At 42.8% G+C, this 24,749-nt stretch overlaps 1 protein-coding gene across 1 annotated transcript in view; it reads left to right on the forward strand.

Moving 5' to 3' along the window:
• The first annotated feature begins 8,319 nt into the window (after positions 1 to 8,319).
• The window catches only part of WWC3 (WWC family member 3), a 152,574-nt gene continuing 136,144 nt past the window's right edge, over positions 8,320 to 24,749 (forward strand). Inside the window, exon 1 of the mRNA XM_066599932.1 lies at positions 8,320 to 8,975. Coding sequence (XP_066456029.1) covers positions 8,752 to 8,975 — 224 coding nt within the window. The 5' untranslated portion in view covers positions 8,320 to 8,751. The remainder of the gene's footprint in view (positions 8,976 to 24,749) is intronic.

The following is a 24,749-nucleotide window of genomic DNA, read 5'->3' on the forward strand; positions in this document are numbered from 1 at the left end:
TTGAAGAATTGTATTTAACATGGAGAAATGCAAAGTCCTACATCTGGGCAAGAAAAGAGCACATACAGAATTGGAGAAATTGGGTTAAGCAGCAGCCCATGTGAAAAAGACTCGGGTATACTAATAGATCATAGACTGAACATGAGTCAACAATGTGATGCAGCAGCCAAAAAGGCAAACACAATTCTGGGCTGTATTGAGAGAAGCATAGAGTCTAGATCACAAGAGGTAATTATCCCCCTCTACTCTTCCTTGTGTTGTTCAACATTTTTATAAATGATCTTGAGAAGGGAATTAATGGGAAACTGATCAAATTTGCTGATGACACAAAGCTAGGAGGATTAGCTAACACTCCAACTCTACCATTCTAGGATTCTATGAAATCAGCTTCATTACCTTAGCTGCAACAGTTGAATTGGAGTACAACACTCAAGAACAGAGAAAAAGTCACAGCCGCATATTGTGGTAGTACCAAAGAGCAATGCAACCTCTAACTCTACAAAGCAAGGCAACATATATGCAGTATATGTGGTCACACACATATATCTACAATACAAAAGCAATTAAAACAGTATTTTCATTTAATAAGTAAAGACCTCATATAGAAAGCTTGTGAGTCCTGCTTGCTCTGCCCGCAGAGTGATTGACAGCTTTCTTCATATATAGAACCATAGAAGGAAGGCTGTCAATCACTCTGCGTGGGCGGGAGAAGCAGGGCTCACAAGCTCAGTTTGAGTTCTGACAGCATTTAGACAGTTTTTTACATAAAAATGTTGAATCAAATCATAGTATACTATTCAGTGATCACTCAACTTACAAGAGCTAATATCGTCTTTCCCAAGTCATTGTAAACTGAAACTAGAGTTAACAACGTCACAGACAGTCCGGATCTGCGGCACGTGCACCTTCCTGGAAAATCCTGCCAATTGGCATGGGCATTTCATTGGTAAAACCCCTGTATCATAGAAGTGCATGCGCAGATTGCTTTTCTAGTAGGGCCTACAGTACAGTGCAGCACTTCATGTTCTGCATTACTCTTTCCGTATGCAGGATGAGTGGCTCCTTTGGCACCAGGTTGGGGCAAACCCATTTAATTGTTCTGATGCACTGTGTGTGCATGGTACAGGACTCTGAAGAAGCTCCTGTCCTCATCGTAGAAAGTGATTTACAGCTTCCAGCAGCTCTTTCTGTTTTATGCATTGACTTGTTTTTTAATCGTCACTTTGTATTGTTTTTGGTTGACATTACCGTAGAGTTATGGTTTCAATATACAATATTTTCCACATATGATGGTCTTCCTGGACTAATTAGTGTTGTATGTTGGACCACTGTATATGCTTGAGCATAGTATATACAATATGCAAACACTTTAAACAGACTCCAACTAATATATTCTGGAATAACAACACCCACTGAATTGCACCCCTGCCGCCCAATAAACTTTAAGGCATATTTTATTATTTTTTTTGTATATTCTTCTCACATCCGATATATAGTGGAGCTTTTCTTCCCTCGATACAATACGCATAACATCTCTCTGAGAAAATATCTGGATGCCTCTATATGAAGCAGGAGGCATATGCAGGTACAGTACAGGCCAGATGCTCCTCTATGTGAGCGCTATTACAGCTCTATACAAAAGAGAGCTGTAGTACACTACATATATAAGGTGTAGGTGGGATTAATTTAATGCACATAGACATAGGTGTAAGGAATTGGCCAGTGCTGGCCTTAGGTTAGATGGTGATCTGTGCTGCGACTATAATAATTAGCTGGATATGAGCTCTTAATATAAGTAAAAAAAATGTTGATTATGAAAAATTGCAAGGAAAATACAAAACATTGCATAATTTTCATGAAAAAATGTGGTGCTCTATGATCACTTCCCTACTGCTGGCTTAGTCTCTGCAATATATGCAGCTTGGAATTCTACTGTGTAGGCACGTCACAGATGAGGTGATTGGGTGGCAGCCTGAACTGTCGCTGTACCTCTGCCAGACCAGAGGTCGGCTGGGTGTGAACGCCGAAAGTGCGAACACAATTTCCTGCCCTTTTCCATCAGTGGATGTAAACCTGGGTAATTGTTTTGGAAGCTCTGCACTACCTGGTTCATCATATGGGCCAGGCAAGGTACATGTGTGAGATTGCCAAGGCAAAGGGTGGCCAGCAGGTTGGCCCTATTGTCACATACAGCATTGCCTGGGCCTGCAGCTCTTCGGCCATGTGGCTTTGCTTCCCTACGATGTTGTACGGATATCTGTGCCGATATGGAGGGTGTTGAAAGATGGTACAAAGAGGTGAAGGAAGAGAAGGAGGAGGAAGGGGGTGAGGAGGACTCAAACAAATATATGTCCTGCAAGTCTTGGGGTACCACAAAACATGGACCATCACTTTTGGCTTCATGCCCAACCTGCAGCAATTGATCCAGGGTGCTGTAAAGGATATGTAATGCCCCTGGCCATGCTTGCTGGACCACATCTCTACCCAAAACTGCCTCTCTGTACTGCATGAACAGGGAGGGAGATGGATGATGAGGCAGCTACAGCAGCGGAAGAGGAAGCAGGATGAGGATAATTCTCTGGCTTCCAGATCAGGTGGGCTATGCAAGGCAGCGGGTCGTGGGAGTGCATGTGACTATTAATACATGTTGTGTTGAGGTTGTTTACATTCTTGCCATGTTTTAAATGCTTACCGCAGATCTTACAGATTACTCTTTTGTCATCATATGCGGTTTCAAAGAATGCCCAGGCTGCACAAGCCCTATGAAAAGATCTAGCTGTGGGTCTGATGTTGCTGAAACTAGTAGTAGCTAATGGTGGTGGTACAGCCTTTACTGCGACACCCCACTCTCAGTCTCAGCAGGGTGCTGCCCCATAATGTTCGCCTCTTCCTTCCCTGCAAGCTGCTATGATGACTCCCCGTCTCTCCTTGTTAGATCAAGTACCTCATCCTCTTCCATCTCTTCTTTCTCTTCATCATCCTTCTCCTCCTGAGTGGGCACCAGGAGCTGGCACCTCTGTTCTCACATCCCACTGAGTACACATTGCCTGTGGACGGCTTACTGCATGCACTAACCAACCCTCATCTTCCTCTTTGGATGAAAAAATAGTTGGGCATCAGTGCATTCAATGTCTTGGTCTTCTCCCTCTGGTTGTTTGGACAGCCCAGTTGACATCCATGACACTAAAAGATCAAACAGCTCCTCAGACTGATCCATGTGGACTGCTTTGGAGGATGTGGGGGATTTGGCATCGGGTGAAGTAGACCGGAGATGCTCATGGCCGAGTGAAGTAGATGGGAGATGCTCATGGCCAACTAAGGGAAGAGGAGGTGGTGGTAATTGAGACATGCTGTGTCATCCACTCTACGACCGATTCTGTGGTACTGTGGATGTAATGAATGGCCAAAACCTCTTCTAAGGAATGGCAGCGGGCTTGCCTCGCCTCCTGCAGAACGTGGAGCTGTTACTTCAGGGGGAGCTGCTTGAAGTGCTGACTTGTCCCATCCTCTACAACCTCCACTACTACCAACACATCCCCTACCCCTTGCTTTCTTCATGTTTCCTTTTTTTTGTTTACTTTTTAGTGTAGTTTTATGTAACTTTTCAGCTAACTTTGTAGTTTGTAGAAAACCACTGCTAGCTGCGTAAGGCCGCCTGCAATGACATTGCGAAAAGGTTGCGGATTCCATGCCACAGGAAAAGCATGGATTTAAAAAAAAAAACATACTGCGCATGTCTGATGGCTCTCCGTGCAGACCATCCGCCGTACAGGCAAAGAAAAAGAAAAGCAGGTATGCACGGATGCTGGCTAAGGCCTGCAGATAATTTGTAGTGGCCTGACTGGCGACTTTAAACAACATCTGAGGCCACTAACACGCACTGTTTGTCTTTTGTTGTTTTCCTGTTTAGATTTATTTTTGTTTTATATTAACAAAAGAATCACCGCCAACTAAATAGTCCGCAATGCCTGGGCAGCAGAATATGTGAGAGCAGAAGGCCATACTCCACTGCTAGCTGCGGAAGGCCTGCAAATAATTTGTAGTGACTTTGAAGAATGTCTGAGGCCATAAACAGGCAACTGCAAAATTCCCCATGCCAAAGCATAGTTTGTCTGCTTTGCTGCTATTCATAGTGACAGCAGCAGCAGAAAAATACCCTCTCCCAATATACAGACTACATGTTATATAGGCATATAAAGGTGATGCAGCTTCTCTGTCCTCTGCTCAGCTGTAAAACAACAGCTAGTTATACTGTTCCCGTGTTATTTATGGCTAGGTCATGTGATGCAGGTGTCCAATGAAACTGCACCTCATATGTAAAATACATGACACATTTGGTGACATTATCAAGGTGTCCTGGCTGCTGATTGGTTGCACTCTAACTCCTCTAGCAGGCATTTTGAAAAATTCAATTTTCCTATGATTCTCACAAAAAACGGTTCCGACGTACCTGACTCAATTTGGCAAAAAGCAGGGTGATTTTACCGCTTGGCCGATCAAACTGAGAAATACTATACACTACCACTCTATTTACAGAAGGAACTTGGTCAGGCCCCAAACATTTCCATTGATGGTGAAACCCTTTAGAAAAAAGACTGAGAAGATATAATTATATATCTTTCGGACTGTTACAGATTGTATGCCATTTCTTAAAGGTGAGTTACTGTATATATATAGATTATTATATGTATATTGCCACTCATGTTCTGCCACCTTGTGGACACACAGGATTATTAACTGTTATTGCATTGTAGTATGTGCCATAAGACATGTGGTCACATAGCCCTCCTTAAGACTGTTTGTCACTGGTTGGCTATGACCAATCGACATGAGCAACGTCCGAAATCAGAAGCCATGATTTGTTCTGGACTATATGGCGTTTGGTCCATAACAGCATAACAATGCATGAGCATTTATACTGTACATGCGGACCTTGTGTCTAAACTCCGTATGAGGGACAGTGCTTCCTACCATCATAAAGTTGGGCATATGTCATTGGCAAGTGTCAGTGCATGTGCAAAGCGGGCAGAGAGACAAGTGATACAATGTGCTGGAGGAGGGTAAGCTGATGCCAGGATTACCTGATGGTACTCTCTGATGGGTAGACCCAGAACTATTTTGCAGGTCTTAAGGAGGCTCTGTTGGACGTAACTGGCTACCAATACCACTGCATAAGGGAAGCGTCAAAAGTATTATTTGGCACACCACTAGGGAGATAATGAATGAGTGTGTCGAAAGCAAGAGTTTGCGGGTGCCCGCCATGGTGTTTCACAGGGCCCGGAGGTTTTTTTTGTAGTGGTTGCTGCCATTGCCTCTTCTCTCTCTCTGCACTGTGTTTGTGTTGGTTTCTATTTACCTGGTGAACTGGAGTTCAAGTTTTTGAATATTCTTGGCTTTATCTTCCTGGATCCTCATTGGCTGGAGTTGTCCTTGATGTTAATTACTTAGTTATGAAAGGCAGCGTCGAAATGGGAGCTGACACCAGTCCTGTGGAACAGCAACTGGAGCTTTGCCCTGGCCTCTCGCCGTAGTTGCAAGTCTTTGTTAGTGGGCGGCTCATTGCCTAGCTAGTTGCCTAACTGGGTGGACATTGTCAAGCAGTATGTACTATTTATATGAGGAATGTTATCTGAATTTGTGATGATGTCTAGAAAGATTTTTGGTTTATGATCATTTAATTTATGGTTTACTATTGTAAGGTTAATCTCTGCAGAAGGGTAGTACACAGATTGGCCTGTGGGGGGTTTTAGACAGGCATTCTTGTACCTGAAAGGAGAGAGAACAGCTGTGGCAGGAAGTAAGATAAAAGGATCAGTTCCTGCCACACTCAGGGGTTAGTTCGCTGTCAGCCAGAGTGAGAAGCTGTGCAGCAGTCATCAGGTACTTGCAGCCTGAAGTCCATGTGCTTGATAGAGGAGGACGCCCTCTAGGCGCCCCGGGTGGGGAATAGTGACAGCGATTCTGTGGGTTGGGAACGCAAAGGAACTGTATGTACCAGTGACTGCTGTATGTGAAATAAATACTGTCAGATGCTAGAACTTAAAGAAACTGCAAGTTTCCTGAGCCTTTAGGCACGCGTGCCAACCATCTTAAAGCAAAGATAGTGATCTGATAGGTGAATAATCCCAACTTTCTACCCCCCTTAACGACATAGGACTTTCAAGGTGTGTATGGAGGGAGATCGCGGGGTGATCTCTCTCCATACAATTCGAGGGCCAGCTGTTTCTTACAGCTGGCACCCGCCGGCAACAGCTCCAATAAGCTGTGCTGCTTATCGGAGCTGTTAACACTTTAAATGCCCTCGTCAATTCTGACAGCAACATTTAAGTCCCTGGACCGATGTTCTGGGGTCCCATATGTGTAGGTGTCATGGCAGCCAGGGGCCTTCTGAAAGGCCCAAGGGCTGTCTTAGCAGGATGTCTATCAAGCTATGCCAGAGGTATGGCTTGATCGAATGCCTGTTAGAACCCGGTATGATGTAATGCTTTGGAATTACATCATACTGCAGGAGCGATCAAAGCATCACAAGTTGTTGTCCCCTCTGGGGACTAAAAAAAAGTAACACTTAAGTTTTAAAAAGTCTTACTAATTATTTAAAAAAAGTTTTAAAAAAGTCTAGATAAAAAACCTTTTGCCATATTTATAATAAAAGAATCTAAATAATAAAACAAAAATACATATTTGTCAGCGCTGCGACTGTGAAAGATCTACAGCGACGTCGATGGATAAATAAAAGAGATATGATTTTTTAAAAGGGGGGAGGAAAAAACAAAAATGAAAAAAAAGGGGATGCTCTTTAAGGGGTTAATGAAGATCATGGTCATTTTATTTCAAATTAAGGAGTTGTCAGTGTTGTTATTTATTATTAAAGTAATAAGAAGTAATTTATTGGTTATGTGGTGCTTGTGATACCGTGAACTATTATTGCAATGTTTAAAGTGACCCTTGGGACCTGAAGAAACAAAGATGGCTGAACCCCTTCTCTGACTACCTGATGCACACTGTATATTGGTATGCATTCGAGTCTAATGGCCCTTTTACATGGGCTTGCAGTTGATTAAACGACTGCACGAGCGCTGATGTCACCGCTAAGGTCGTCAGGGCTTGTGCGGAGCGTTTAGACTTCCTGCTGGCTTCTCACTCAGTGCTTCACCTTCCAAGTGAAACGCAAAGAGGGGAGCTTTTACACGTAGCGAGAAGCCAGTGATTCAGGAATAGTTTTTTCGTTGACTAAAGCCGGCGATACACCAATGCGAACGATTTTTTTGTTCACATTTACACTGAATGATTATTGCTCAAATTGGTTTGTTTGAACGAATTTTGAGCGATAATCGTTACGTGTAAATGCGCATTAAGACACTACATGCTGATCTGACTGGCCAGAACTACTCAGGCGGGCATCGCTGCTCAACCAAGGCACGGTGTAGTGCCTTAGAGCTTAAACAGACGAATATATTTGCGGAGAATTTTGCGCACGTGAAAATCACACGTGCAAAATGCGATGAAGCGAAGACATTGATTTCAATGGCTTTGTTCTCATGGGCGTGTTTCTATGTTTTACACATGCGAATAAAGATAGGTTCTGCCCTTTCTTTTGTTTTTTTGTTTTTTTTTTCTTGCAGACAATACTACAGAGTTTGAACACCTAAAAAAACAAAACTTTTAACTGGTTCTGCGCAAATTCGCTTCATTCCACTGGGTGTATTTTCGCATACGCCCGTGTATTTAGGCCCTTAGAGGAAGGATGGACACAGTATAGATCCGGTTGTCAGAGAAGCCGTTCGTCCGTCTTTGTTTGTCCAAGAGGGGCGCTTTATGACTAGAGGAGACTATTGTGTCTCTATATTTTCTGCTGCGCCCAACAGTAAAGTTGGTTATTGCCGTAAAGGACTGTTGCTGCCTTTTTGGGGTTTTTTTTTTACACCGCCTTCTCTGCACCTCACTACACTGTACATTTGGGGGAAATTGCCACAATCTTACAATCTGGATATCCCAACTTTTGATCTTTAATGAAATTAAACTATTCTTCCTCAATTTGTATTCCTATTTGAAGAATGACTTTCCGTAAAACAAATAAGCGTAACTTTTGGATTCCCAGCAACTTTTCTACACTCTGTGTAGTTGTATACCTTGCCGTCTCTGAATTAGCAGCTTATTAAAAACATGAGTGGCAGCAGCACAAGCGTCCTTAGTGGGGTTGCCTGTGTAGTGCTTGCATTACTTTAGCTAAAATTGGAGCTTTGAGACTGGAAACCCAGCTCAGGAAGCCGAGGGAGGGAACCAGCAACAAGGGGAGGTGGCTGCTCTGGGCTGTGTGGAATGAGACGACTGTGAGAGCAGACATGGATGAACAAGAACCTGAGCTCTGAGCTCAGTTTGGCCACTTGGCCGGACTAGAAATGAATTATTCTACCTCTCAGATGTCTGGAAGAACTTCCTTGGCACAATCCTAGATAAACCAAAGACTAAAGCTAAGGATCCCAGCAAGATAAGTGTTGAGCCTGGCATTCAGGAGAACCCAGGAACAAGGAGGAAGGCAAAAAAAGCTGCTTTTTGTGTATTTATATTATTGTACTTTGCTTGACTAGGATGATCACACTTAAGATGGGACAAAAGAGACTTTGGCTCTCTTCGTATCTTCGTATCGGATCTCTGTAAGCAACAGTAACGACAGAGGTCCCGGGACAGCAGGAGGAAAGGGGGATTAGCAAGCAGAGGAAAAGGACTGCTGTGTGACTGCCTGTTCTTGCAATGCCCTGGCTGAGTGGTGGAAGGAGAAGAAGGCAACAGCAGTCACAGCAGCAACATCACCATCAACAGCAGCAATGCCCATCTCAATGTCCACTGCCTGGCATGAGGGAGAGTTCGGAGCTGCCTTTACCCACTGGCTGGGAGGAGGCAAGGGACTACGATGGCAGGGTATTTTATATCGATCACAACACCAGACAGACCTCATGGATAGACCCAAGAGACAGGTAAACCGGTTCCGTATTCGATGTGCTCTTCTTCAGGATCCAGTTCTGTCGTTGATGAGCTAGGCCGGGCCACGGCCAGGGTAGACTTTTAGTTTTTTGGCTCCTGGCATCCTATGGGAGGGGGGGGGGGGGGCACATACTTAGACCCCCCCCTCTCCCATACTATATGTTCCATACTTATATGTTTTAAATACCCGGGCATTTACCCGAAACGAATCACACATGATGGGAAGTATTTTCTTATGGAAATTATTAGATTGCCCCACAAAGGAAATTCTTCCTCTGTTGTGTGTAAATGTTATAACTTTAACAATCATTTCTAACACAAATATTTAAAGTTTAAAGGAAAAGTTGGGATGTGGGATGCGAGGTTGCATTGGCTGACTTGTCATTAGGTCTGTTGCCGTCTTGCATAAAGTTATATGGTCCTATGCTACATTAAGAGGGATTTTCTGGAAAAAAGTCTGGGTTGGAAAAAAAATAGTAGAACTAAAAACAGCGCCACTCTTGTTCTTGGCTGGGTCTGGTATTGCAGGCAATCTCTATTTTAAAAACTTGAAACCTGGTCCCAGTGCAAAATCTGTAAATGGGCCCCCACCATATGCTATTTACAATACCGTTTTTTTCTTGTGTAGTAGAAAGGCTTCTGGCCCCCCTCAGACTCAAGGGCCCATGTGTGACTGCTATCTCTGCACGCCTATGGCTATGTCTCTGGCCATAGACGAGAGTGGTGGTATTTTAGTGAAAAAAAGCATTTTCTTTTCTTTTCTCTAAGTGCTTTGACAGATGTATGTGTAAAATCACCCTGTTCTGATAAAAAAAAGGCTAGTTTGCCTAATGAGGTCCTGGTAATCATCGGTATGTGCGGTGTATCTTGCTGATCTGTTTAGGGCCCAAAAGACGGATTCCCACTAGCATAAGCGTATTATTGCCGATTTTTGCAGAATGGGCTTGCGTATTTGCGTGTACATTGCCGTATTTCACTGTACTTTTTGCCCGCGCAAGTCATACGCAATTGCGGGCAAAAAAACCCGTCACACTGATGTTCTCAGTTATTGAAATAGCCAATAGCTTCATGAGTTCAAAATGTTCTCTTGCTCTGTGCAAATGCACAGGAAAAGTGAGCTGTGCATATTTTTGCGCAATTGAATTGCACACGCCAAATACGCACGTGAACAACCGCATTGAAATCAATAGTTCTATTTTCTGCATACTGCACATGGAAATTTTTCGTGCGCAAATACACTCGCGTGAATCTGGCCTTAGGCTGCATTCACATCTGCTCTGCCTTCTGTCTGATTTACGGAGGTGCCGGATCTGGTATATGCTGGACCGCAATTGGGCAAGACAGACTCCATTGAGTATAATGGGGCTTGTGTGGCTTCCAGTATCCTATTTGGCATTTTCCTAGCCGAAAAAGTGCAGCATGCCAGATCTGCGCCATAGGCTCCGATGGGTCCTCCTTCACAACTGTGAATGCAGCCTAATCCTGAACAACCCCTAAAATCTCCGAATGGCTAGAGTAGACATATTATCATCATCATCTAACCACAGAGTAACCTTAAAGGGGTTGTCCCGAGGCAGCAAGTGGGTCTATACACTTCTGTATGGCCATATTAATGCACTTTGTAATGTACATCGTGCATTAATTATGAGCCATACAGAAGTTATCAAAAGTTTTATACTTACCTGCTCCGTTGTTGGCGTCCTCGTCTCCATGGTGCCGACTAATTTTCGGCCTCCGATGGCCAAATTAGCCGCGCTTGCGCAGTCCGGGTCTTCTGCTGTCTTCAATGGGGCCGCTCGTGCAGAATGCCGGCTCCGTGTAGCTCCGCCCCGTCACGTGCCGATTCCAGCCAATCAGGAGGCTGGAATCGGCAATGGACCGCACAGAAGAGCTGCGGTCCACGGAGGGAGCAGACCCCGCCGGCCATCTTCAGCAGGTGAGTATGAAGACGCCGGACCGCCGGGATTCAGGTAAGCACTCTCCGGTTTGTTTTTTTAACCCCTGCATCGGGGTTGTCTCGCGCCGAACGGGGATGGGGGGGGTTAAAAAAATTTAAAAAAAACCAGTTTCTGCGCGGGACAACCCCTTTAAGGTCAGAAAATCTCATCTTTCACCCACATTATAGTTGCAAAATGACTGGATTCAAAGTTTTCTGAAACATCAAAAATGTTATAGGCCCCCAATCACCCAACAGAGGCCAAAAGAGTATGGTATACACTGGTCCACCGCTCTTCAGCTGCATGGAACTGCACAGACTGCTGCGCTATTTCATATAGTAGCATGTAGTAAAAAACATATACAATTTTTAAAAAATGGGAGTCTATGCCTAACAGATAAAAATGCATATCTATACAGCGGCATCCGTCAGAGGTATCTATGCAGTAATCTTCCTGTTGTATGGTGAACCTCCAATGGACACTGTACAAGGCGGTATGGAAGCATGCGGAGGAGATTTGTGGCCCGGGCCAAGTTGTGATCATGGAGCAATGCTCTTATGTACTTTGTTTTGTAGACTATCAGTTTCTTAGTAGTGATGACTATACAGAGACGGGTGGAAGCTGTAATATTGTATTATTATGGCACATTTAGGCTACATTCATACGAATGAGAATCTCGCACGAGTTTTGGGCATTGAGAGACGCACATTTATGAACTCCATTCTTTTGAATGCACTTATTCACATGAGCTATTTTATATATTTTTCACTCACATTGATGCTGCCAAGATATAAATCGTTGTGTGTTCTAATGCCTCGCCCATTGTTTTCAATGGGAACTTAAAAGACATTGCATGCCGTGCGATGTGCATGCGAGTGCAATGCGGTTTCCCACTGAAATCAATGGGAAATACTTGTGATCCTCTGATGCATGCTTGAGGATCGCAATTTCACAGAAATGATGCAAGGCGTGAAAAACGCACATCGGCAAGCAAGATATCGGGCTCGCCAGTGTGAAGGTAGCCTTAAGGCCCTTTTACACGTGACGATTATCGTTCTGGTTGTTCAGGCTCCCGCTGCGTTTTGAACAATAATCGTCCAAGTATGCAGAAACTGAATGGCTGGATGAGATTCTTCCAGTCGTACAGTTTTAAGCAGCTTAAAATCCAAATGACCATCGTTCAGTGTAAACAGCAGCCGTTCAGTACTGAGCGGCCGCTGCTTCCAGTGAATGGAGAGGGGTGGGGGAGAGAACTCTCCTCCAGCCGCCCCACCTCCTTGCTGGCTGCGCTGTCAGCGATCCCACGATACTCGCTCCTGTGTAACAGCACGGGAGCGAGGATACACGAGAATGTGCTGTTAGGCATCGTTTGCCCAACACTCATCCCATGTAAAAGGGCCTTTACGGTGTCAGCTATTGAATGAGATAAATGTCTTTCTTGGTTCAGGAAGTCATAATGGCTAATGAATTAGAATATACATACTATAAGCCTAGGGGTATGTTTACAAGTTGCAGAAATGACGCGGAAAATTCTGCGTCAAATTCCGCACCATTGGTGTCTTTTGCAAAAATTTTGTTTTAGCTCAGCAGTATAAGAACTGCGCTGTGATTGGTTGCAATAGGCAAGTCTTCCGGCCTAGTTTTCCATCATCCACCATGTACATTTCAGTCTATAAAAATCCTTATTAGGGGATTCTAGGTCGCTATGGTAGTGAAGTAAGGTGCAGAATTCAGCTTTAGCTGCCCTGGAAATATCCCATGTAGACTGTGATTGATGCTATTGGCTGACTGGAATAACTGATAGGAACATCATACAGTGGGTTTCGTGAATCAAGAGAAGAATGGTGGATTTTTTTGTCTATAGCAACCAATCAGAGCACAGCTTTCAATGTGCTGAGTTATTGATATTGTTATGATATACATACTTGCCAAGTGTCCCTCTTTTGGAGGAACAGTCCCTATTTTTGACCCAAGCTTCTCTGTTTTTCTTTGCTCCATAAAGGGGTTGTCCGAGTTGTGGCCACCCATGTCACTGGGTCACTCATACCTTAAAATAAAACATTAGCAATTACCCAAATCTCCCTGCTCCCCCGTTTGTCCCCTGCTGCCGGCTTCGGTCTCTACTATCTGTTTATAGACAGTGGTGACGTTCTGTCAACCTGATGTAGCAGCCAATGACAACGCTCAGCCGTGATCACTGTCATTGGCTGCTGCAGCGTCTTTGTGGACGGGCTGCTAAGTGATGTCACAGCAGAGACTGGAGGAGGAAGATGAACAGGGAAGTTGGGGGAGGGGAGTAACAACTGATTTTTTATTTTAAGGCATGGGCAACTCGGTGATGGATGTCGTTAACCCGGACAACCCCTTTAAATGTCCCTCTTTTTGACCGGGGAAATAGATGTATATTAAACGTACAATGTTGCTACAAAAACCATCTATATCGTTCCTAACTATATCTTGGTTCCCAATTTGTATGTTAATCCATCATATGGTACAACTTGTATTTTAGAAATGTCTGCATTCTGATGATTTTGTGCTAATATTTGAATGAAAACGATTTAAGCGCACAGATATGTATCGGAAAGCGGATCTTCTACACAGAGAACCATACGATTCCTTCTTTGACTGTCCAAAAAGTTGGGAGCTATGGCCATATGAGATCCTATTTGGTTTTGCTTCTTCTCGGATTATGTGGGGTGAAGGGGATGTGAACCTCCGTTGCCAAATTTTTCTATAAGTTCAGTACATATAGGGTATGATCACACATGGAGTAAATCATCATCTGCTTTACAATGAAGGAATTCTGTAATCTGTGGCATATTTGCAACAAATAGAGCATGCTGTGGATTTGAAAATCCTCAGCACGGCTGTCTTCCGCTGCAGATTCTTTTCCACTGTAAGGCCGCCTGCACACAAATGGGTTGTGGGATTCTGCAGTGGAATCCAACCCTGTGCCCAGCCGGTGAACCCTGCATATCTGTCAGTGCAAATGGCCTTCTGTACTGCAGATGTTCTGGCCGGCGAGCCGTCAGACCTGCGCAGTACAGATCATCCCTCGCTGTCACTAGACAATGAAGCGGATTCCACGACCCTACTAAAATGCTCATTGCGAGACGGACGGCTTCCACTGACTTCAATGGAAGTTGTCCATGCGTAACCCACACTAAAAAAGAATATGCCGTGATCCCCCCCCCCCCCCCCCCTCGGAAAATCGTAATTGCTTTCTGCTCGTGGGCAGAAAAAAATTCTTTTGCATGGCATGTAAATGTCAGGTATTTGCTGCGGAATCCAGAGGCGGACACCAGCCCTGGATTCCGCAATACAAATCCGGCCGTGTGCAAGGGGCCTATGAGAATGGGGTTTGCTACATTGTACTGTACATTGCAGCAGAATTTCAGCTCACAATATTACATGTTCTAGTCACTGATTACTTCAGAAGGGTCCGTGATCCGGGGATTATTCCGATTTCCAGATTGCAGTCAGGAAGGAATTTTATCCCTTAAATGGGGTGAAATTAGCTTTTATCTCATTGGGCTTTTTTTTGCCTTTTCCTGGATCAACATTGGGTGGTAATAAGCTGAAGTGGATGGACATATGTCTTTTTTTGGCCTTACATACTATTTGAGATGAGCGAGCACCAAAATGCTCAGGTCCTCGTTATTCGAGTCAAGCTTTCCATAAAATTCGAGAGCTCTATTCGAGTAATGAACCCCATTGACTGCAATGGGAGACTCGAGCATTTTGGTATGGGACCCGCCGGTTGCCAAGCTTTTTTTTTCTGTGTTTGTTTCCTGCGGTGGGGGCCAAAACTGGGGCGGGGTCGAACACAGCGTCATGCTCGCTCGAGTAGCGAGCACCATCGAGTATGCTAATACTTGAACGAGCATCAAGCTCGGAAGAGAACGTTTGCTCAACTCTACATACTATGTTACTATTTTGCAGTAATTCCTCTGTATGTGATCTCACCTATACAATGAAAATTAAAACAACTTTGCATGGCCTCATCAGAAGTTTGCTACCGTTTTGTGTGTACAGCACCAACAGACAAACAATGTGTAGTGTGATGCCTCAGTCATACTTCCTTCTACCTGTCCCCGATTTCCTGCCAAGTACCAAATGTATGTAAAATAGAAGTAGAGGACAAGTGGAAGGAAGTGTGACTGCAGGATCTAGCTTCAGAGTCCATTGTCTGTTACCATGAAGAGACAACGTGGTAGAAAACTGTTGCCCATGATTGTTTGTCAAATTGCTTAATTTTGCATTTTGCATGTCTTGGTACAATAAATAAAATTTGGTTGCAAAGCTGGATATATCGTTTAGGTCTGTGGCAACTTGAACAGAAGTACATTTAATCATCACTGACGGCCTCCATTAATGTTAATGGAGACTAGTGGACCAGCAGCCCAAACGCAATTAACATTGCGTATAGGCTGCGGGTACCCGCGTCATCACTAAGCAACGGCATGGGAAATACAAATTTAAAACAAAACTATACTGCGCATGACTGCCTGCGTGCCTCCTGTATGTGGAATCCGACATGCTTGTGTGAACCTGGCATAAAAGATAGATGACCTTAACGTGTACCTCCAGAGTTGCTCATAGCTGTGTCCCCTGCCATAAGTTTAAAAGGAAACTGTCAGATGATTTCTGTAGCCCTATCTGAGGAACTGCATATGGCAGAAGGAGAGAAGCTGAGCTCTATGTTATATTACATATAAACCTATATAGGTTGTGAATTATATTTTATGCAGTAGTGCCGTGTGCATAGCAAGAAGTACGTGTACAAAAGATAGGTATTGTAGTTGTAATAACAGGGTCTCAGACACTGACACTGAGCATGCAGCTTTGTCTTAATTAACCTTTGTAATATTTTACTAAGATAGAAGCATCACACATGCTGTACACTTTGAATTGTTGACTTATTGACTTTGTGGTGGATGTCGCACTATATATCTCTTGCATTGCAACAGTAAAACAGAAGAGCTTGGATAATTAGGTGTACCTAATTGATAAGGCTACGATACCCCTTGAGTATCCTCTAAATTAGGTGATTACTTTAAGAAGGTTTATGTGATTTAGAGCAGAGTAAAGCTTGGTTCACATCTATGTCAGAGCTTCCATCATAGATTCTAGTAATGCAGCATGGAGTGCTATTTTTTTTCCGGTAAAATGGCAGACACCATGACGAAATGTAGTAGCCGAGCCCAGACTCTGTCATCAAGCAGGGAGAGATTTAAAAAAGCACCTTCTGGGTGTAGAAGGACTCAAAAAAAATAAACCCAGCAACTGTCAAGTAGTAGAAAATGAGAACAGACTCTCACTTTGGTCCGCTGAACAGTGGAGCCTATTACAGTCTAAATGGAAACCTAGACTTGCCATGGGCTTCCTGATACATTGTCAACGCAGTTATCTTTGCGCAAGTATCTTGCATTTCAGGAGACACCAATGGTCGTGGAAAATTAATTTATTGGAACAAAGGTAGCAAATATACAGTAGTGCTACGTGTTTTCGGTTCAATATTGGAACTTTCATCAGGTGCATCAGGACTAGACACCATGATGGAAACCCGATGGACCCCATTAGAGTGAAGAGGTCTGTCAGGACAAGCGAACTGCATACTGTGCTAATTCAAGGCAGTTTTGATGGTCATTGTGCCCTTGTTGGTAGGGTTAAGAATTGTAGTAAAATTCCTTTAACACTGGCATCAGAGGGACCTGAGAAGTGGCGGATTATCAGATATTGGACAGTCATTGTAAAGTATATAAAACTCATTTCTAAGGATAAAGAACTTTCTGCCTTAACTTTATATCTGAAGGATCTCCTAATCGGCTTTTTCGGCTCAGTCGTCTGCTGAGATTCCAGATTATCATACAGTTTTGTGTTAGAAATAAGCACAAATTCATAGTTACCAGTGACTTTCATAGGGCAGCTCTGTAGACTGTACTGTAGAATGGAGGGATTTATGATAATTAGTGTAAAATCTGTTGCTGAATGTTTGGGGAGAATTCTTTGGTGGGACAAAAAGTCTACAGTCTTTCTTTTTTTAATGTTTGTAAGCAGGGGCGTAACTATAGGGGATGCGGTTGCACCCGGGCCCAGAAGCCTTAGGGGGCCCATAAGGCCTCTCTTCTCCATATAGGGAACCCAGTACTATGAGTAAAGCATTATAGGCGGGGGCCCTGTTACAGGTTTTGCATCGGGGCCCGGGAGCTTCAGGTTACGCCTCTGTTTGTAAGTATGCCATTTTAAGAGACTTTCTGGATTATCCGTTGTCAGATTGGAGGAATGTTGCTGTTGAAATGTTACATGAAATGCATTGTGTTTTTTTAATTTACAGATCGTTACATGATTGCTAGCAGAAGGGCTATTGTTCTGCTGATTGTCTCCATATCATGGTATGCTGGGAGTTGGAGCATGTAGAGTTGCAGCTCTACTTTAAAAGGATTGTGCCAAGTTTACTTATCTTCTATCCACAGGATGGAGGGTAAGGGTCTGATCAGTGGGAGTCAGACTAGGGGAGCACTACAGGTCACAAGAATTGGGGTCCGCTGCCCCCGTATGTATTGAATGGCAGCTTTGAGTGATGCATAATATTAAGTGCTTTTATCTGTAGTTTCCATTAGGGATTGTTAACACTAGCCTTTTTTTTCAATGGATTCAGTTTTACTAAAAACAGGAATCAGAAATGAAATGGAAAGCATCCCTAAACCTTTCACTTACATCTTTCATTACATTTTTCAGCATTTATTAATTGTGGTTCAATGAATGGGGCTCAGTGGTTAGCGCTTAGGTTGAACTTTAATAATTCCATGTCACGCTTTGTCAGACCTGAATCTACAACCCCAGGACTGCAAGGCAGCAGTGCTAATGACTGAGCCACCATACTTGCTCTTTCAAAGCCAGAGCAAGAAGATAAAACCCCAATACAAATATCACTCTTGGTCAGATTTGAACTTGCAGCTCCAGTATTGCTAACAACTGAGCCACCACGTACTTTCTTTTTGCTTCCTCTTTCTCCTCTTTCTTCCTCCTCCAGATGACAAGGAGAAGAAGGAGGTAAATGGGAAGGAGAAGAAGGAATGTCTTCTTCTTCTCATTCATCGTCTTTCTCCTCCTCCTCTGGAGAAGGAAGAAGCAGGAGGAAAAAGAAGCAAAAAGCTTGATGGGTCAGTGGCTAGCACTGTTGCCTTGTAACAGTACAGTTTTACGTTCTAGTCTGACTATGGACATCATCTGCATTGAGATTGCATATTCTCGTTGTGTTTATCCTTCTCTTACTTGTCGTCCTCTGGAGAAGAAAAAAAATAATCAAGAATGATGGCTCAGTTGTTAGCACTGCTGCCTTGCAGTGCAGGTTCAAATATGGCCTAGGGTGATGTTTGTATTGGGTTTTTATGCACTCTTGGGTTTATTATTCTTGCTCTTCTCTTTCTTTGGCAATGAAAGTACAAGCATAGGGAGTCACTCAGTTGCATTGCTGCTTTGCAGTCATAGGTTCACATTTAACCAAGGGTGACATCTGTATAGAGTTTTTCAAAGTTTATGTTACTCTTGATGAGATTTGAACCCAGGACCCCAGCATTGCTAACCACTGACCACATTCTTAGAAGAGCCACCACCACATAAAATTTGGAATAAGATTGATTGCTATGAGCATTTGACACTGTAAAGGAAACCAGCACTGTCATTATAGTATAATGCTGTGTCAGTAAATACATGCGTTTTACCACACTTGCTGCAATAGAAGATGGGGTTCTGTTGTATACCCAGTGCTAGGAAATGATATAATGTAGTTTTGCAATATTGGACTTCAAATTTGTTTTTTAATACCATTTTTTCCCCCCGAATTGCTGTTATTGGGGAAGCTGCAGCATGTCCTAACATGTCTGGCTGTAATGTGTAACCGGGATTCTTACAAGTCTTGTTCATTATGATATGTAATATCAGGCTACTGCAAATGCAAAACTGCTATGGCCTACAGCAAAAATGCTGCTTGTAAACTTGGGCTTACAGATTCTGCATTGGTGACTAATCTGGACAACAGAATGGGAAATGCGGTTCAATGTAAGGAAATATAAGGTTACCTATATCGGGACAAAAACAAGCATGGTATTAATTCCCTGAATGGATCACGGAATCTAAAGTAGAGAAGCGAAAAAAAAATAGTGCACAATGCCAATCAGTTGCATCTAAAGCAGGGGTGCACTAGCTTTCCTAGTCTGAAGGTCACATTGTCATATTGAACTGCTCCCGAGAGTCCATAGTAATGCTTTGAAGGGTATTAGCATCTGAAACATTCATGGTATGTCAAAAGTTTACTGTATGGAAGTTAGGGCTCCTTCAGACAAGCGTAAGCGCAGAAATACTCGAGATAGCATGACCTTCACAGCACTAAACGTCTCGCTATCGCACACATGTCTGCACTCTTTACTGTACTTTCTGCACTGCCAGGATCGTTTACATTGGCGCAGAACACAATCGCGCCATGATTTAAAAGGCTGTGCAGCCTAATTAGTCCTCGATGTTTTTGATTTCCACACGAAAATTGCGCAGTGGAAAATGTGCACCAAATAGAGTATATCGTGGTTTTTTTTTTGATGTGTGCACAAAAACGGAAGCTAGAATGAACCCATTGAAATAGGTTCAATACTCTGTGCGTAAATGCGCTGGTGTGAGCAAGCCCTTACGAGTGAACCCGGAGGGTTACATAAGTCAAGTGAGCAAGTTTTCAGTGGATCAATGTGAATCCATATCAGTATGGGAAAGTCAAGAAATCTGAGAGACTTGGAACAAGTGTGGGTAGACCTCTTTCAGGAGTGCTACAATACTGCATGTTATAGTCACTGCTTACTTCAGAGGGGTTGTTGATCCAGCGATTATTCTGATGGCCAGACGAGAATTGGGAAGGATTTATTTTCCCCTAAAATGAGGAAAATTGGCTTCTACCTCATTGGGTTTGTTTTTGTCTTTGGGGTAAGGCTGAACTACCGTGTTTCCCCAAAAATAAGACAGTGTCTTATATTAATTTTTGTTCAAAAAGGTTTAACTTTTTTACATGTATAGCTTGCCTGGACACTGTTTAAATTGACTTTTTTAATTAACTGTTAGCAGGGCTTAATTTTGGAGTAGGGCTTATATTTCAAGCATTCTCAAAAAGCCTGAAAAATCATTTTGCATCCTCAAAAATTCTGGAAAATCATGCTATGTCTTATTTTCAGGGAATGTCTTATTTTCAGGGAAACAGGGTAGATGGACAACTACTGTATCTTTTTTTCAGCCTAATGAACTGTGTTACTATGTTATCTGTAACAATGTAGCTTTGTTTTTCTGATACAAATCTCCAGCATAAATGTAATATCTGGCAAACCGCAGCCATCACTGGAGGGAGTTTAGGAAATGACTAGGTACTATTCATACATGGGACTCAAATATAAAACAGTATGCATTAAAGGGGAACCCGTAACTTCCCCACAGCACCATAAACTAAGTTATGACATGGCAGGGAGCCGGGTGATGTATTTTTTTTTATACTTACCCGCTTCCACGATCCAGCGCTGTCACCCTCTGCCCATCAGCACTGTAAATCTGACTCTTTTCACGGTGCCAGGCACACGCACTGCCATGGGCTTGTATAGGACAGTGCAGACACGGAACTGTGAAAAGCGGCACATTTTCAGTGATGTACGCAATCTTCAGCAGTGGACACCGCTGGATCCAGGGAGCCTGGATCACATACCCTAACAGTGCCCTTTAAGCTCCTAAGCTGCTTATATTCGAGTCTGCAGGTAAGCAGGCATTTATTATTTAAAGCATAGAAACACTTTCAGGAGAGTTATAGGGATAAGTTGTGTGTGTACATGAGGCATGATGTTGTTTTTAACCATGGTAGCCTCCATTTTAAGCAGTTTTTCCTCTCTGCAGGCTGCATCTCTAAATCTCAGTATTCCCTGAGCTGGTGAATAGAGACTACTGTTATGTCTCCCATACACTGCACATACAGAGAAAAGGAGATCCTTCTTCCCTACCTCTCTGTAGTATATCCTCAGATGCAACAGCAGAGAGGACACTATGCAGCAGTACTGAGCAGTGTAGCTGGGAATCAAGCACTGAGAGGGGATAAACACTTACTAGAAGTTGTAGCAGCTTCACTGTGTGCCTCTCTGCCTGTGTCTCTCTCCCGAGCAGTGGATCCCCACGTATCAGCTGATCCTCTAGCCCGTTGTCAGTGCAGCGAGACGAATGTTGTCATTGGTGGTCAGGGCCAGAAGTGTAATAGACTACTTTGCTCCCATTGTTTTCAATGGGAGTGAAGCAGTTTATTACACTTCCGGCCCTGACCACTGATATGAATGTCCAGCTCCACTGCACTGACAGCAGGCCAGAGGATTAGCTGATTGGCAGGGACCCTGAGCGACAGATCCCCACTGATCTGCTATTGGTGACATAGCCTCAGGTTCAATAATAGTAAAAAGTGGCAAAACTTCTTTAAGCCCTTTTAATTAACCCGTTTAGAACCAGCCACAGTAAATTTACGGCAGCTGGTCCTGGGCTTAGAGCACCGCCGATAGTAAAATTACGGCGGTGCTTTAAGTCTCCTGGCTCTGCAATCAGTCAGAGGCAGGAACAGGTTATCAGCTGTTAGTGACAGCTGATAACCCGGAGCAGAAGGCAGGAGGGGTTTTTAACCCTTCCTGCCTTCTGCTTTCCCGATATACATGAGCACTGTATGGGGAAAGTGAAAGTAACATGTACTTTCACTACAGGAGCCTCGGGGGGTCATGTGACCTCCTGGGATTCCCTGCTACTGCAGAGCTGGAGGGTCAGACTAGACCCTGGCAGCTCTGCAGGTGACTAATGTCACCACAGGGGTTGCTTTCCCCTGTAACTAGGGCTCCTATGGATGCCCCAGCTACAGTGGGAAAGTGTCAAATAAAGAAAAAAAAATATGTGAATGTCCCCCAGAGGTCTTATATGACGTCATGGGGGACATAGATAGTAAAAAACACAATTACATAAATAAGTAAAATAAAATAACAGAATAAAACAACAATATATACATAAGAAAGAGAATAACAAAGCAGACGCCGTATGCGCCCTGTAAACCAAAACCATACATACTATATATCAAAACGTCCGAAACAAATAGAGGAATCTATTCCCATACTTTATTTTAGTGTAAATATAAAAATAATTTTTAAAAAAATTATAAATGTTAAAAAAAATGATTTTTTTTAGCTTCTTACCCACAATAAACCTAAAAAAAAACGGAAAAAAAAGTCTGTGAAAAAGATATAAAAAAATAGTCCTATATGTCACGGAAAAAAAAACACATCAAAAATAATTTTGGTAGCTAAAGGAAAAAAAAATAGAGCAGTAAAACCGCCACATGGGTAAATCCCTAAAAAGTGTCTGGTCCTTAAGGTACAAAACAGCTTGGTCCTTAAGGGGTTAAAAAAGTGTTCAAATGTGTTCACTTTTAACATTGGTTATACAGTGTGTCTGAAAAAGTCTTTAGATCCTTTCACTTTTTTACATTTTATGTTGTGGCCATGTGCAAATCAAAAATAAAAACAAACTTTTCCCTATCATTCTGTACTCAGTATCCCATAATGACAAAGTGAAAATGGAATGTTAGAAATCTTTTTCTGTAATGAAAAACTAACATTTTGCAGACCCTTTGGTACGACACCTAAAATGTAACCCTGGGACCCTCCCTTTTCTCTTGATCATCTTTGAGATGTTTCTACACCTTGAGTAGAGTCCACTTGTCGTAAATTCGGTTGACTAAAAATTAATTTTAAGACACATCACTGTCTATATAAGGTCTCACAGCTCACAATCCATATTAGAGCCAAAACAAAGCCATGAGGAGGAAAGAACTTCCTGTAGAGCTCTGAGACTGGATTGCATGGAGGTACAGACCTGGCATCATACCCAAGAAAATGGTAGCCCGTAATAGCTGTGAAAGGTTCTTCAGCTAAGTACTGAGTACAGCTTGTGAATATTTACTTATGTCAATGCAAAATGATAGTTATTTCATTTTTTAAAATTTTACAAAGATTTCTAACATTCTCTTTTCACTTTGTCATTATGGGATTCAAAGTGCAGAATGATGTGTAAATTTTAAAAAATTCAAGTTTTTCCTCAAGGCCACAACATAACAAATTGTAATAAAACTGAAAGGTCCCGGACTCACTGTTGCTTAGGCAATTGCTTCCTTTATAACATGTTAGACTCTTTACTTTCTAGTGAGTGTTTTAGTCTTGTTAGTTTTCCATTGTGATGAACAAGGAAACTACTTATAGTTTTTTTTCGCTAACTAGCTCTGATAGCTGCAGAAGCGTCGGCCAGTTGGCAGTATAGATGGTTCCAAAATTATCATGATACCACTCAAAATCGACAGTATCATTAAACGTAGTCAGACTGTCTGTAATGCAAAAATAGACACAACGCAAATTCAATATGTTGAAATAGAACATTGGCAACAAAATATAAGCAATCAAACTTTCTTAGATAACAACCCAGCTCTGTCTCCATATTATTATAGCAGGCTGGTCCAATTGGCAGGACTGGTGAACATCGTTCTATTTGGCTACTGTTGTCAAGTGAGGATTAACTTCACATGGAAGATAACTTGAACAAGCTTTCCGTCTCCCCAGGCACCTCAGGAATTGTCCACCAACTATGTATAATTAAACCTAATTTAATAGTAATAATATAGTGCATTGCACCGCCTGCGCCAAGCTACCATGTCTTGTGTTCTCAATGACTTGACACAGGTGCATTGTCTTCGTTGCATTGCGCTGTCGGAGGCCTTTTGCAGAGAATGGTGGGGTAGAGAGCTGATGGCTTCTTGCTCCGCCATAGTTTTCAACTATGAGGATGTAGATACATTTGGAAGTGGTGATTGATGCCAGGAAACCTTACTGCCATGGGTGCAGGTGTACCTTGTGCCCCATAGTCAAACTGGCCCTGTATGCCAGAAAACTATCCCATAGCCTACAATTAGTTAAACGTATGTCATAGAGTGTGCTTTTGTCCTACATTTGACCACTACTTTCAGTATACATTTGATTTAGCTGTATTAAAAGTTGTAGATGACTTCGCTTTTTAAGTACCACCCATTTTAATGGTGCGTTTTCCATAGAAGTCCTTGTGAAATGTATGCAACCCAGGGAATATGTTTGCTGGAATGTTTCTGGGAAACGTAATGCCAGCTTAAAGGGTGTAGCTATAGCTGTGTTATATGCATTAACTATAATTTACTAGACATTAGTAGCTGCCGCTTGCCGAATGTAGCTGTAAATTATCTTCATGATCTGTGATAATGTCACGCCTAACAAGGATGACATAAGAGCCACAAGAACAAGATTGGACTGGGAGATGTGATACACACCAGGGCAAAGGAGAGGAAAGGTCAGGACCTATGTCTGTTCTTAAATTGGCTGAACCTGGTTAAGGAGGGAGGCACCTGCCCTGAAAAGAGTGACCCCATGACAGAAGCGTGGGGTTTCCCTATAATGACCCTAGATGGATTAAGAGAGAGATGGGAACCTTGGATGGACCAAATGGGGATAGATCCAATAAACACGAAGGGGAAAGCTGACAAAAGTTACACAATAGAAGCAAATCGCACAGGGAGATAAGGGTACAACCTGATGTTGAACAAGAGACAGAAAAATACACTGACCTAAAGTAAAAACCCCACACCAACACTTAAATTGACCAGGCATACAGGAAAATAGAATTGTATAACTGGCATCAAGGAGGTGACCTAAATAGCTAAACCAAGTTACTTCAGAAGGGTGAGATATCCAGGGATTATTCTGA

This window comes from Eleutherodactylus coqui, chromosome 4 (genome assembly GCF_035609145.1).
Source record: "Eleutherodactylus coqui strain aEleCoq1 chromosome 4, aEleCoq1.hap1, whole genome shotgun sequence".
Taxonomy (NCBI): Eukaryota; Metazoa; Chordata; class Amphibia; order Anura; family Eleutherodactylidae; genus Eleutherodactylus; species Eleutherodactylus coqui.